Here is a 16,496-nt window from a genome sequence, read left to right on the forward strand (position 1 = left end):
AGTCCTTCCAATTAACCCGGGGTCTGGCGCGGTGGATTCACCAGAGCAAAAGCAGAGGCAGAGTTCACAAACCAGAAGTAGACCGAGGCATGTTGGTGCCTGCAAACACAAGCTCAGGCAGAGCCCTCTTACATGAAGCCCCCTCTCAGGGTGATGCTGAGTGGAATCTTGCTGTTAGTGAGAGGGGGCTCAGGTCGGTACCCCCACTCGTTACTGCACAGTCTCATTAGGCCTACTGAGACAGAACATGGAATTAAACCCACTAATTGGTCAGTGTTTACAGCAGCTGAGAACAGAATGGTGTGGGTGGTTTGAAACGCAGGGCCCCTCCAAAGCTGCTGGATCGACAAGGTCCTTCCTTTGTTTCTGTTTGAGATTTGGGTTCAAGATCCAAAGAAGGAATATGAGACAATAGTTCAGAACTTAAACTCTTTTTCTTTTCCCTGATAGTTACATTTACTCTTTTCCAGCAACTAAGGACATTAGACTTACCTTAGTTTTCTGCAAGAAAAAGTAATGCAACTCAAACTGAATAACATTTGGATTAAGTGCATCAGGCCTTCGAGCCACTAGCATCAACAAACTGTTGTATTATTCATATGCGATGCTTGTCCAGCCGTTTACTGCAGCCTCTCTCAGCTCTTGTTTGTTTCAGGAGGTTCTCTCTTCAGTGTCCTCTTCACAGGAGGTGCCGCTTTGTTAGGTCAAGGTCCAGTTATTGACTTCCCTCCCACTTATTTCGCCCCTGATGAAGTCCTTTACAGGGTTTCGGGTCATGATTGAAATCCTGCAGATACGTTTGGATGCTTTCCTCCGTAAACTGGCCGACAAAATGTTTCTGTTTCTTCTGAGTTATTTCCAACATGAGTTACATCATCAATAAAGATCAGTGAGCCTGTCCCAGGAACAGCCGTGCGAGCCCCCAGCCATGACACTACGAATCTAGCTGGTATGGCTTGGGCGTCTGATATGGAGGCTGTGACACATTGATGGGAGCACAAACCATGGATGAGATGCAACAGATCCATTTTAACAGTCTGCACTACGGCGAGATGGATTGTTATTTTGTTGGCTCTCCTATTGAAATAACTTTTTGAGCTACTCTTCTGGTTGTGCGTTTAGGAGCTGCTGATACTGGGCTTCATAACATCTTACTGACAACACGTGGATGAGGTAAGAGTGGCTGATGAAGAACTTGTTTTGTTGTTTCTAGTGGCAGTATTGAGTATTAAATACAGTATTTCACAAATACGTTGTTAATCACTTCTGGTAAAGACAAGAAGAGCTGAAATTGTTGTCTAATTGATCTCAGAAATAAAAGGAACTGATCTTTATTCCAGAACTTATTTCGCTGTGGATCTATTTTTCTCTGTATATTTGGCTACTTGCCCTCACCTATATTTCTTCCAGTGGTCGTGTGTACAGGAAAAAACACTGAACAAAAACACACAATGAACTTGAGCAGAGCTTCTCTTTGCTAAGCAACATCCAAGGCCCTCACACGATGATGATCCCAACAATGCTGCACTTCAGCCACAGCTGTCCACCGTTCTCTGCAGCTTTAAGAGGCGCACTCCACTGCAGCTCCCTCTACGATCACAGTCCTCCCATCCATATTCTATTGTTCAGTGTAAAAAGCGCTGTCGCTATAATGGTAAATGTCTTTGAGTTACGCAACACTCAATCTTCACATTTTCATCTTCATAATGCTCTATGATGAGGGAGAGCAGGAGAAGAGGCAGCAGTTAGAAATGGTCTCCAGATAATTTCTTATACCTCTTTCAGGGAACCTATGAGCTTTTAAGAACACATCCTACTTCTAACAAAAATACGTCTTCATTATAAAATGGGAGAGAGCTTTTCTGAAGCTTGCAGACAAACCTCAAAGACTAATGGACCCCTGCTCATTCTCCATAATGCTCAAGTAGTTCAAAGCTTTGGTAAAAATGCAATTATAACTTGTGCATATATAACATTTTTGGAGGACTTACTAATTGCTAATTAAGGTTAAGATAACCCACTGATATAAATGAATTTAGTGTCGCTCTAAAGGTGATGAACAAAACCCTGCACTCCTAAAAAGAGCTTGTTATGTGCAGCCTTTGTTGGAGCTAGAGGATAATTAATTAATTAAGGTAAAGTGCACAAATATAAGAGCGCTGAATATGTGTGTGAAGACACATCAGAGAGAGGGAGGGAGGGAGGGAGGAAAGGGGGAGAGAGAGCAGCGTGCCGACTCTCAGGCAGGCGAATCGATTTTCTCTCCCATCGCACCCCTACACACTCCGACTCGCACATCAAAGACAACGCACACTAAATTAGTAGGTGATGTGTATCCTAACCCCTTTTTACTTCCTTCACATGAGCGAAGACACAGGCACATTACCTCTGTCTCCCATAGGGCCCGGATCATACATGCAGCAGAGGTTGTCCTTGTGTAGACGTTTTTTGAATGTAATGCACCAGATGGTTTTAATCATATTTCAGATCAGATGTGTGCGGATCAGACTCTCGGGTTGAAGCACCCAGATATAATTGAACTAATTATTCTCGGGGAATTCCTTCGACTCGCAGAGCCCCATGAAGCACAAGATACCGTAGAGCTGCATGAAAGGTTGATTGGTGCCTGGACCTGTTACATCGCCGGAGCGGACACCTCCCTGCAGCACAGTCGGATGATCATCCCTTTGACACCGTGTTTATGTTCAGAATAAGAAGCTGAAGACTCTAAACAACTTTCCCCCAAATTACGGGAAATTCACAGACGATCAGACAAGCAGAAACTAAATTAGAGACGTTTGTTGATTTCAACGGTAGGTGCGATACTTTGTTAAAACTTGGGAAATTGGAAAGCATGTGGATGTATTGTGGAAGCTTTGAAACAACCAGGAGTGTCTGCGTCCGTCTGGCTTTTTACAATTCAATGCTTCCCACAGTGTGAGGGTATTTTTAGCCTTGCCATCGTAGATCAGCATCTGGCTGTTTCTGGCTGGATGTAACAGAAGCCTGATCGGAAGAATAGAGACATGACTACTTGTCACTGTTAGCTATGTCTGGTGTGACTGGTGTGATGTCATACTGATTATTCCATGTGTCACATGGTTGGGCATGGTAATGGCAGGGGTAATTACTGTAGCCCACAGTGGGAGGGGGCTGTGACTGGATGAGTCAAGGCTGGCTGTCTTTGTATATCTGGATATCTCCGCTAACGAACAGGAAGAGACGACAGGGCCCGGGTTGAAACTGTGTGGAGGAAGACAGGATGAAGGAGATTTCTTACATTATGGCGTTGACGTGACTGTCCAAGCGAGGGGAGGTGCAGCCCAAGATTTCTCCTGGTGAAAGGGGTCGACATTGTGGGACCAGGATGTCATACTCTGACTTCAGCACCGCACTCACAGCCTGTAACATGGAGGAGGGGAGAGAGAGAGTAAGAAAGTTAGAGCTTCATCGGTTTTGTGTGTCTCGACTTTACACTTCTCCCATGTTTTCAAGTCGCCCTCAGTTTGCTTTGCTGTAAGCGATTGCCTGTAAGTATTGGTATAGATTCAGATGCTGAAACCAGTCTCAGCTGTCAACATATATATATATATTTTTTTTTATATATATATATTAATTCAAAACCTACTGGACAGTGAACACTTGAACAATCATAGTATTAAGAACCACCTAAAATGACAGAAACCAACTTTGAGAAACATTTTATGTACTTTTTGGTCCATGTCACATCCACTGACATGGAGGAGATAGTGTTAATGACCTATACTGCAGCCAGCCACCTAGGGGGTGATGAAGAAGAGTTGGTTTCACTTTTTAGGAGCAGTCATGATGTCCATCTTTAAATGGTCAATGATAAAGGCCAGCAAAATACTTTAAATATGGGCAATCTCAGCCTGTTTCATATTCAACATAACTCAGTGTCTTGGACTAATCATTTTTCTCCTTTTGTTATAAAAACTAAAGAACAACTAAGAGAAGAAACAAAGGAAAATACAATTGATGCAATCAAGACATTATATATGGGATAAGTAGTTAAAAAGATAAAAAAATGAAGAGAGGCCAATTAAAGAGATAGAAAAGGCAGAAAGGATGACAGTAGAGTATGGCCCCAACAGAGACCCTGAAGGGGTCATTATCTCTCTCAGAGACTTCATTCACTATCCAGCAACATGCATAACGTACTAATAAAGAACCTACATATCTCCCATTTATGATTCAGAACCATTAGGGAAATAAATAATTTCTGAAAAGAGAGCTCTAAAATTGACTTCTTCAAAATTGTCACATTTATTATTGCAAGGTGAGAAGATGAGAAAACGGATTCCATCAAGAAGACCAAAAAAAGTTGGTGCGTTCGGAGGTGGACGAATAAATTGAACGGTTTAAAGCTAATTTAAGGTGGTCAACAGGGAATACAGATGATCTCCCAGCTCCTCTCGCCCATACTGCGCAACCTCAACAAGCCCACACAGCACGAGACACGAGATGGAGACGGAGGCACACATACAGAACATAAAGCGCACAACTACAAACACATATACATGGATGGAGGAATACACTCAAACACCACAGCATAAATTATGCCCCACACAAGCAGAGCGTGGTTTTAAAATAAACAGTGGTTACATGAGTGAAGGCCCACAGTGGTGTTGGTGCAACGCAGCAAGCGAGAGCTGCAGAAGGCAGTATAGAAGAAGACGTGTGTTCTGCTATAGCTGCTGCTGCTGCTTATGTAAAGAGCAGCTGAGCACGACGCTGAACCGAGAGGCCTTCCAAGGTCATTCCACCTTTCAGATCGAAAATAACTGCTGCTGGATTTCTAAAACCCACTCTTGAACTGATCTTAAGTGTGGTGTGTGAGCTTGTTCATGAAAGCCACGAACTCGGGAGAGTTCACTGTAGAAAAACGCAGAGGAACAAGAATGTATGTATGTGCTTGTGATCCCATACTGTTCTCTACACAAAATTGTCAACTACAGACACAGTCCAACTCTGCCTCAGCTTTCTCGGCACAAAAATGGACTCATGCACACCACACACAGCCCTATACGTCCCTGGTGTTCAATCACCTGCAGTGCTGCCACAAACTGAATAGTGCTAACGAGTGCCAGGGATTGTCCGGGAGTGAAGTTGAACTTGACCGTGTCCAGGAAGTGTGCGTTGTCCATCTGGATGTCCACAAACACGTACAGCATCTTGATACCTGCCGTGGAGTCTATGGGGACTGCAGGAAAAACAGAGACAAAAGAAAAAAGGGATGAATTATTCACTCTGTTATGTCAGGTAAGCCCGTGGTATGTACACTATTTATGGCGCCTCAAACATTAACGTGCGGAACATCTATATGGGACCACGTTGCGCGCGTGTGTAGCTCGCAGGAGGCACACGTGCGCTATAACCGAAACCCCGTTCTGTGCGAGTCTCCAGCACACACACACAGGAACTCATGCGAAGACCTCAATTATTTAGGGAAGGAGAAGGACACATGCGATTACTATTAATGCTATTAATTTCACAGGCCATTTACAACGCACAAGCGCCAAGGAGAGAGAGAGAGAGAGAGAAGCACTGATATAGATGCTGAGAAAGTGGGTGAGAGTCCAAGAAACGAGGGGGAGAGGGGCATGATGAGGACGAAGAATTGATAATCATAATCATTCTTCCTCTGGTATTAAATTTAATTTGCAAATCAGGAGCAAGGGGAATATTTTTTGGGTTGTAATTACGCAAATGGCCCACTACGATGCAAATGTTTTATAAGCACATGCAGCTCACTTGATGGCCTAGATTACAGCAACGCTGAGGGAGAGAGCGATAGGAGATAGCAAAGCACCACGAGAGGGGAGAAAATAGAGGGGTGAATGGTGAGGAGGAGGCCGGGAGAGACTGAAGAGCTGTGAGATACATATGTTTACAAAGAAGTGATGGCAGATGGGATGGAAACAGAATTGAAGAATGTGAGAAATAGGAAATCCCTCTGAAAGTAAACTGAAAAACATTGAAATTCAATTTATGGCAGGGGGTAGGTGATTTTATAATGTACTGTATGAAATCCAAAAGATTGGGCGTGGAGGAGAGGAGTGGAAAAGGTAATGGGAAAGTGTGTGTGTGTGTGTGTGTGTGTGTGTATTTGAGGGTTGGGGGTGGGTTGTCAATTAACAGGCCACAGACGTGATGAATGGGCTCACATCTCAGCAGAGAGGGAAGGGATGGGGATGGATAGGTACTTAAAAAGGTGAGTCCGCCACGAGCCACGAGCCACATGACGAGTGAGAAACCAAGGAGTTAATATATCATGAGGCTAAAAGAGGTTGAGAGGGTTGAGTTAAAAAAAAAAACAAAAAAAAAACAACAGACTAATACTAGCAGCTGTCTGTTGTGTGTTTATAGGCACTCGAGAACGTGAAAGGGCAAAGGAGAGGGACATCGATCCGTGCTCACATTAGCATGGCAGCCTGAGAGCATTTAGACGCTGCAATTAGAGACACAGTCAATGGGATGGACAGGACTGGCTTTCGCCATCAATGGGTTTTATTCATTTGTGCGTTATAGCGATAATGTCACTCAGTGCAGCTGCTTGTAAGTGTCCACGCAAACAAATTTGCAGCCGCGGTCATAATAGGTGGGACTAAGAGATGGTTGAACATAATGGTGGTCTGGCCTGTTTACAAATCGATAGCTTACAATCTGTGTCCACTCTATATTGTGCTTGTGCTCATCTATATTATAATAATAATAATAATAATAATAATGTGTGGCAATTCAACCAGAATCCAAATTTTATTTAAATAGGCTGCAAAATGTTGCTGCAGTGAATTAGTGCTGAATTTAACGGCTTGAATGAGGCTATGGAATCAATGTGTGTAGTGGAATAGCATAAATATGAAGTATTGGACATATATGAATGTTAACTGGCCCTTTGGTTTGTTGTGTATCATGAAGCTCCTCTTGAATGAATCATGCAACCAAAATAGTGCAGTTCTGTTTGTGATGGGGAAGATGGTGTAGTAATACTTAAAGCTGCGACAGCTGGCCTGGCTTTATCTGAGCAACGTCTTGCCAGTCTTATTTATTGGTTTTACCCCCCCTCGCTTTTTCCATTTCACTAAATGATTCCAATTAAATAAATGGCAAATAAACACCGATTTTATTTTGGGTTTATTCCTCTCTCTCGCCTACTCAATCTCACCCGTGTCCCTTTTTATCTTGGTCTTTTCTTTTTTGTTCAGACTAATCGTAATGATAGGCAAGTGCCAATATGGTTGAATCAATTCACAGTCTTGCTACAAATATAAAACCTGGTTTTATGACGACACTGTTATTGCCGTGTTGCTTTTATGAAGACAAAAGACGAGGTGACACCAATATTCAAAAGGTGATACCACAGGGGAAATGAAAGGGAAATAAAAGAGAGCGGGAGAGGCGGTTTCTCTATGAGTCAGCCCCGACACAGTGTCTTTAATCTCCCACAGGTGGCTGACATCTTGGGACACAGTTCAGATGGTGTCCACATGATAGAGGGATGAAGGTCAGAAACACATAGATACACACACACGCACACACACACTAGACAATCTGCAGGTCTTGTATGAAAATTCCATCAATTAACATGTCATTTTACTTTGGTGCCTATTTCTTTGCCGTTATTTGATTCCTCGGCTCTTACGCAGGATTCACAGCTCATCTCTTTGCAAACGTCCTCGATGGCGCTCGAGGAATATCAAACAGTGAGTGTGCACACAAACACGGGGCGAGCACCAAACAAAGTCCGGGAGAGCTTTTCAGTGTATTAAAATTCTGTTGGTCATTCCTGGTATTTAGGAGGGGTGAGGTTGTTCTGGCAGGGCTATATCAAAACTATTGATTTAGCATTTCCTCCCGTGTTCGGACAGAGACAGACAGCGGGGGCGAGGGTGAAGGTCCTCAAGAGCTACTCAAGGTTTTCAAAGGACTGCTCTAATGCATGTTCCCCATTGATCTGCTGGGTAAATGTGATGTCCAGGCTCCAAAGGTCTGCTATGCCTTCCATGCTAGAGCTGGGCAGGCAGCACTAACTAGTTCTGCTTTCCGTTGATCAATAGCTCCATCCCTGCGTCTGTCTGTGTCTAAGGCAGACCGTCTGTCCGACTTCTTCTTCATGCAGCCTGCCTCTCAGTGGGTGGGAGTCCTTGATGCTTGTTAAAACTTGACATTCCTCAGCGCGGCACAATCTGCGTGCGGAGTGACGGAGAGACAAACATGCTCACAGACTCGTTAGAGGGACTCACTGAGACAACTGTGTCCGTAGTGCACCATGAAGTCGGCTCCCAGGGCCCGGGCGGTGAAGTCGTCCACGCAGCAGGCCCCGTATGTCACGTCCCCCATCACGATGGTGTCCGCCTCCGTGAACCTGGCAGGGCACAGAGAACGAGGTCAGTCACGGACCACATGCATATCCTGTCGTTCGTTAGTACAGTGATCAATACACACAATAGGCCCGGCGCGGTGTGATCATGAGAGAGCTGGACGAGATCAATTCCTAACCACTTGTTACAAATGGACTACACTATGTAGTATCTGACCGCATTGTTAGTCAATGACTGACTCACAGCCTTGCCGGGTGAGACGATGCTTTTTCTTTCTCGGCAGCCACTGAGTCGAGTGCGGCAAGAGCTGCCTGGTAGTTGACGCCCTGCCGGACGAGGGCTTATAGGTCACCAGTCGGCCTGACCGCAGAGGGGAAGCTCCTCTAACGGACGGAGATACGAGAGAGGAGGGCTACGACTGGTACACATCAACTGATTGGAGTTTGAAGGGGCCTCGCTGTCTTATCTCCGCCCTGGATTCGCAGCACATCTGCCTGCACAACCCGAGCAGCAGTTAGTACTTGCAGCCAGAGAACCACCCATGCAGACTAGATGCTTTGTGCCACAAGTAGGTTGCGAGAGCATGGCAGAGACCGTGTGGGCCTTATGCTCCACTTTGTGGCTGTAATAGAAAAAAATATATTCATAGCCTTCTTGAGAGGAAAACTACCAATTTACACGGGCATCTGTGGACCCAGACCTGTTAGAGCAAATTGCTGATTGCACTACAGAAAAAACAAGCCTTTGCTTTTATCACCCTTTATGGGCAAATAAAATGCTGCGTAAACCCATAAAGGCTAAATAAAATGAATAAAGGGCAGAGAGTAACAAGCGAGAGGAGCAAATGAACAGAAGCTGGAGGAAGAAAGATGGGTCGATGAGGGGCTGGCTGTAAATGGGGGAAGTTGCCAGGTATTTGCGGCTGTACCCTGACAGATGTAGGCTAGACAGAATTGGGGAGAATAGAGATGAGATTGAGGGCTCGGGGAGAGAAGAGGAAAGTGATAAACAGACAGGGCTGCACACAGAACAGCATCTGAGGCAACCGACAGACTCTTAGTAATGTGTCTCCTGCTGCACAATCTTTCAACCCACATTCACTCGCTCTGTTTATCCCTTTGCTCGGCTCCTCGCGGGGAGCAAAGTTTCTATTTAGCCTTTCCTCCCTCATTTTCTCTGATGTAATCTCTGGTTTGTGCTCTCTCCGGGCTTCTCATCATTGTCCCCTAGTGTCCCCCCCCCCCCCCCCTTTCAGTCTCTCTTCTTGTCTCTCTCCCTCCCTCCTTCACTTTCGGCACCGTCTCTTCACCTCTAATGGCTGCTCTCAAGTGAAGGGCAGTGCCGGCCAGCTGAGCCCAGGAACACACAGACGGAACAACTCATCTGATAAATAAATATTTGCATCTGCAGATTTGAATCAATTACCCTCCCTCTTGTCAGCGTTTTGATTTAGCCTCTGTGTGCGTTTGCACTCCGTACACGTGCCACTGAGAAGAGCAAGGTAATTACAGGTTGGTAAAAACGCACAGGTAGTGAGAGGACTGTGGACTTGTGCGTTTGTTTTCTCATTCTCATTTCTGCAACCCATTGTTCTTTCATCGCAGTTCGCCGACTTTGTTTGGAGTTGCATAAACATGCATCAACCTTTCAGCTAAAAATACACGGCCAGCCCACCAGAACACAAAAAAAAAGAGAGAGAGGCTATTCACCGCAATCCACTGCAGACCACGCAGAACCATCTACAGCGCAAAACACAGCACTACAGAGGATCACTGTATCTAATCAGCCATCTATCTGCCAGAAATACCATTATCTCTCCATCGTCATTGGCATATCCGGTTGTTTCCAGAGTGACTTCACTGGAAATTTCATGGTAATAAATGCTAGGAATCCGATTAAGAGGGCATATGAGACATGTGATGCTGCCGGGACACGGGCAGAGTAATTACTTGCCCGACATATAGTCCCACAATCAGTGGGAGAGAGGAAAAGAGGGAGGAAGAAGGACAGAATAGAAAGTGTATCGGTGTGAAGCAAAAACATTTTCTAACACACAGGGCTCACAAAATGACTACTGGGTACATGTAGAGCACAAATGTCCAACATCTCCATTTATTCCTGTTCCTCTCTGTCTCTCTCTCTCTCTGTTCAACCACTCCTCCATCCCTCCATTCCTGTGTGCACACCGGTGTCAGTTGTTCCCCTATGTCGGTGCTGGTTTGGCCACATCGCAGAGATACTCGGTTTTGCCATTCCGACTGAAATGTCATTAAGATCTAATTAAGATGTCAGAGGAGCTTGTGAGCTCTATAGCAGCTCTTGTTAATTAGCTCTTTAGCATACGGCTCAATATATTTGCGAGGAATTGCCGAATGATCCTAATCTTTGTTTTAAAAAGACCAAGCAGTGCGCTCGTGTGGGCAGCAAACAACTGTGGATTCAGTGGCGGTAGATTGTTCCACTGTTTATCAACAGTTTAAATAGCTGATGTGTTGGTGTTTTCTTTTTATATCAATACCGTCTCTCTCGGCTCCATTATTGTCCTGGTGTGGCAGAGTGCATGAAAGCGGTTTAATCTTTCAGCTCCCTTCCTCTGGGATGAGATCCTTCTCTCACTTTGACAGGAATTACCTCTGATGCCGCCATGAAAGAGGGACTCGTTGGCACCGGGGCCCTCACAGCTCAGAGATGGTGCAGCACACAAAGAAGTAAAAAGTCTCTGTCACCCAACCATCAGGACACACAAAGCCATTCTGACAGCGATGCTTCGTATTTGTTGTTGAAAATTACTGGGTTGAGTTTAACTTCTACCAACTGTTGGAACAAACGCTTGTTTTGTGGTTGGCAGAGATTTGAGACGTGGGGAGTTGCAGGTAATTTTATCTTCTGGGCCCAACGGCTTGAGAAAGCGTTACAGATTGAAATGCATCAAACTGGGGCTTTTTATAGACTTAAAACTTTATTTAAAAACAACACCGGCTCTGGATGATTTTGGAGCAGTGACGTTAGATTATGCATTTGAATGTTTTTTGCATTGTTTTCCCTACACACATGCAAATTTCCAGTTGCGTGTCTGCAGGAGTAGAGTGTGTGTACAGGGCTATGGGGAAATTTCTGCTAACAGAAGATGTTTTCGCATTTTATTTATTCAGGGAACGTGAACTCACCAAGCTTCAAGCAACAGTGCATCACATTAATATATTTCACACAAACCTAGAAGGTGCTGAATATAGTATCAGTCGTCAACGTCAACAGTTGTGTTTCAGATATTCCCAAAGTCACGCAGACAGTGCTGTTAAAGTTTGCAGCTTTTCTTTGATGCAGGGAAACTGAGTAGTACACAAATCAAACGTGTTGTCCATATTTATGAGCCAGACATGTTAAACATAGTGATCATATATAGATGTTTGTATCAAAAGCAATACAGTGGTTACTTCTTTTGAAACAGTATTTCTGCAACACATTGCATACATCATATTTTTGGGAATTGTATGAGTATAACTGCTGCAACATTACATCATTTAAAAAAAACAGACATATGCTGGAAAAAACAAAATACTTAAATTATCTTAAACACACAAACAACAGTCCAACTCTAAAGAATTGTATATATTAAGTGCGCAGATATGTAATCTTGGCACTAAAATGGATGTTGTAGTCAGACTCACTTTCTCGAATGCAGGAGGTTAAGTGCCTTGCTCAAGGGCGAAGAAGAATATAGAACGATGGAAAAGCATTGCTGCTCAACTTCCCAACCCCCACATATTCTACTGGAAGATGTTGTTAGGAGTAGATCAAATGTTATGAGCCTTAAAGATGTTTCGCCACACAGTTGTTCTGAGTGCATTCAAGCCCATTTAAAAAAGAATAACAACTTCTCATAAACTGCCTTAGTGTTGCTTGTCATTCATTTATGCGTCTGCTTGGCAAGTGTGTGGCGATGGTCAACAAGCCTGTCAGATTAAAAGAAACTACAAAAACAAACAAACAGCAACAGCGGCTTTTCAAAGTCGCATTACGTCGTCAGGTGGGCTAATCCAATTTGCAAATTTGCATGCTTCATTATTTCCCTACAGATGTGATTTAATTTGTTCAGCGTTAACTTTGCCACTCAAGTGCAAAATGGGTTTGAGAAAATTCTCTAAAGCTCGTCAGATTTTAAAGTTTTGCATCCTTTGAGGTCAACGGTCAACATCGCAGTGTGTTTAATTGGTGATTTCCATTATACTAAAGCACAACTGCCTTCTAATTAAAGTCATTAAAACAAACATATATGTGAAGCTTGCGACAGGGAGGGCCCACCACATTGGTGCTGCTTTAGTAGCAGAATAGCTTGGTAGTTATCACAGTTCTCCGTCTGGTTTTAATCTTCAGCAAAAGCTCTTTCTAAATTAACGTTCTACCGGGGGTGTGTGGGTTTCCTCAAGGGGTCCGGAGTTTTCTCTCATACTCGCACAAACACGTGTAAATGGATAAGTGACTCTGAAATTGCAAAGCAGAACTTTTTGAACCTATTCACTGCCTTTTACCGAGTGCATGGTGGGATTCTCTGTGACCATGTGTTACTTGACATGTCAGGCCAACCTATTAAGTTATTGTGGTGTCTACACTAAGATTTATTAATAAACATTAAATTGCACTTTGTATGTAATCCAATTCAATGAATAACAAAATGGCCCCTTTCACACTGGAAAGAAAACCCATTAATAAGTTGCCATGCTATTGGGACATTTTCAAGGTTAAACAATGACAAAGACTACAGGTAAGAGAAACGGCCTTACAAGACAACACAGGATTTGTATGATAAGCCTGAGGGTTGCTGTTCTCAATACTCACAAGCCCTTCAGATATATCTACCAACTACCACACAGGGAAAACAGTTTTGATAAATGAAGAAGCTTCACAACTGTCATATTCCAACGCCACCTGTTTATCTTTCACCCCGGTTCTCGTGGTAGCTTTTTCTCAAAGAACCACCAGCTGTTATCGCAGGAAGGAAATTCAAAAGCCGTTCATTTTAACCTACGTTTTCTCACATCAAGGACTGTTTTAATGGACAAATCAGCACAACTTCTGAATCTCAGGACTTTGAGAAAGGGCCATTTTAGTGGAGGCCTTGATCTCACTGCTAAACCCTCCTCAGAGGGAAATCATGTCTGCCATTCACAGACGGAAAGAGATTGGAGAAAAGAGACAAAAATCTAAATAATGAAAGCACAGTGCACAACAGCAGGATTATAAGGAGAGATCAGTGCACGACGCAATGCATCCTTGTATTTAAAAATATGTCTGTCCTCGTCTGACTTTATCTGAAACCTACAACATGGTCTGTTCAAGTTTAATTAAGTCACTTTCAACCACTGAGTTTTTGAGTGTTTGTAAATTAGTTGCTCTCTTTTTGTCTCCAACTACACTGTCACTTTGCTTCCTTCAAGCAATGGGTTGGACTAACCCAACTCAGAAGTAGGTTCCAAATGAGCAATTCCATTATTTTTTTGTCAACTGCTGTTTAGTGACAACTAGTGGTGAAGTGGAATATTGCAGCTGAATACCCCTCACCTCGCCCTCCCCTTCCAAACATGGAAGAGTACCTGTTGCAGCATTCAGTTGTCATAAAAACTCAAAAGCTGTCTAGTTTGTCCAGTTTGGACGACTGTAAAAAACATGGCAACATCCGCTCCCTTTGTAAAGTATTTAAATATAAATGGCCCATTTTAGGGTAAAGAAAACAACAATTTGTACAATTTAGACACTTGTTAAAACATAAAAAGGATTATTATATATGAAAGTTCTGCCAATAGATTCCTTTGACCTAAATCTTACGCTCTGAACATTTAAAATGCTAAAAAGCTGGGTCACAAAACCAGGTGACTTAGTTCCGATATAAAAAGCTGTTGTTGCCATGGCTCAAAAGAGATTTGTAATGAAGTCGAGTGCTTCTACTACATTAACCTGTTATACTATTTATACACAGTGAGACTTCAGTGGGCATCTCATCTCTTTGTCTTTCCCTCTTCGGCATAGTGTGGTGTGAAGCAGTGGAGGTGACCAGGTGCATCCTTTTGTCAAAGCTTTATTTGACAGCAGTTGTTGATGGTGGACTATAATATGTGAGCGCAATTCCGGAAGCCAGAACATCTGACAGCAGTGAGAGCACAAGAGTAAGATAGATGGCCTTTCATCATGGTACTGCAAAAAAAAAATAAAATTCAAGGAATGAAATGAATAACGGAATTAAACCCAGAGGGGGCTTAGCATGTTTTTGAAATATATTGATTTATGTAAGGAAGAAGAATAAAACATTATTGCTGGAAGTAAGACAACCACAACAACCAGACTTTAGAATTACTGTGTGTTCTGCATGTTTTTATACGCATATTTAAAGGAATCATCGTGCAATGAAGTTTCTTATTTTTCATTTAACCCTTTCTTCCTTGTGTCCTGTCCCACCTTAAAACAATATTCCGTTGAAATTGGATCAGTTTTGGCGTAATCCCGCTGATTTAAAAAAACAAACCCAAACAAGTACCATAACCTCTTTGGCAGAGATAATTAAAGAATGTAGGGATTAAGGAGAAGCATTTCATCCTTTTATTTCTTTCGTTCACATTTCATGATCGTTTACACTTTTGTATATTTACCATTCATATTTCAAATACATAATAAATGAAAGCCTAATGCACCTTTACTGATCTTGAAAAATATATGAAGATGAAGGATTACACCAGACCCCTCTCTCTTCCTCTCTCTCTCTCTTTCACACACACACACACACACACACACACACACACACACAAACACACATTCCTCCTGTAAACAAAACACATGTGAATTATTCCCCACATCTGGTGAAGGTTCATCTTTTATTCCATTACATTTTAGACATCAGCTCATTGTGTGTCTGTGAGAGCGTGTTGGCACGGGCCACGGCAGACTGGCCCAGGAAAGGAGACAGGGGCAGCAGGGGAGCTCAGCAGAGATGAACCATCGTTATTTCCTCTCTCAGTTCAGTTTGGAAAAAATGAGGAGGCAAAAAGATTCAATCAAAAACACGGAAGCCAAAACAAAGTCCAGTGGAAGCACTAGGGGTCGAGTGGGTAAACAAGCACAACATGTGATCTGAAAGACACAAGACCAAGAGAGGCGGGAGCAGAGAAAGACAGATTGAGAAAAGGAGGACGAGCACAGGACAGAATATGTAAGACGGATGAATTGTTTGCTGGTTTTGTAATATTAGCAAATCTCATATCTGTAATCTGCTTTCTGCATATATAACATAGAAATAACCCCCTCCAAAAATAAATTTGGCATGAGGCACTAGGCAGGAGGATTAAATGAGCTCCACTCCTTCCGTTGTTTTATATATATATATGCACATCTTCCACTTGATGTCTCTTCCCTCCAATTTTAATTAATGTCACTGTCATGTTGACGCAGGAAACCTGGACTAGCTGTCTTCTCCCAAGTAAATTTGGAGACATACCACCCCCCCCCCATGACAGTTTAACTGCAGTCGCTGAGCGTGTGCCAGGACTGAGTAAACAGAGGGACGTCAGGCAGTGAGCACGGGATGACGCTCAGACAGATGTTTTCAGTAATACCATTAGATAATCCTTTAACTCCCCCAAAAACAAGATCATTACTGCTATTTCGGTGAGTGTATCTCCTCTATTTGTCATGGCATTTATTCAGAAGCCTGAGCCACGGGGTCATCACGGAAAAGCCGACAGCTCTATCAAGACAGAGCCATGGACTGCAGCCGCTAGACAATGCTCTCGTCCATTGCTCATAGCTGGAAGTCATGGTGAAGGTGAGCCCCTTCCTCAGTGCTGCTCTTGAACGTAACCCATGTGGTCATGGCTGCGAATCGGTTCATCTCGACATGTGCCGTGTGAGAGGGAGCTTCAGCATAACCTTGGCACAAATCATTTTATGACAAACCTGTAGAATCAAGGATGTTGTCTCCAGAACGCAGAACAAAAAGAGGGGGCTGAAACACTTTGACATGAGTATCATCCCAGCAAATATTTAAAGTGCATAATCCAATCACGACACAAACATGGGATCTGACGGTCAACTGCAGTCCTTGCTGAAGGTGTATGTGGTGGATGGTTTCATTTCGGATTATTTGATTTCTATGCATGTCTGTGG

General features: G+C 43.3%; 1 protein-coding gene across 1 annotated transcript in view; it reads right to left on the reverse strand.

Moving 5' to 3' along the window:
- dph1 (diphthamide biosynthesis 1) overlaps positions 1 to 16,496 on the reverse strand; it is a 48,225-nt gene that overhangs the window by 13,028 nt on the left and 18,701 nt on the right. Inside the window, exons 4-6 of the mRNA XM_062386209.1 lie at positions 8,268 to 8,389; positions 5,070 to 5,224; positions 3,281 to 3,402 (exon numbers count right to left, since the gene is read on the reverse strand). Coding sequence (XP_062242193.1) covers positions 3,281 to 3,402; positions 5,070 to 5,224; positions 8,268 to 8,389 — 399 coding nt within the window. The remainder of the gene's footprint in view (positions 1 to 3,280; positions 3,403 to 5,069; positions 5,225 to 8,267; positions 8,390 to 16,496) is intronic.

This window comes from Platichthys flesus, chromosome 4 (genome assembly GCF_949316205.1).
Source record: "Platichthys flesus chromosome 4, fPlaFle2.1, whole genome shotgun sequence".
Taxonomy (NCBI): Eukaryota; Metazoa; Chordata; class Actinopteri; order Pleuronectiformes; family Pleuronectidae; genus Platichthys; species Platichthys flesus.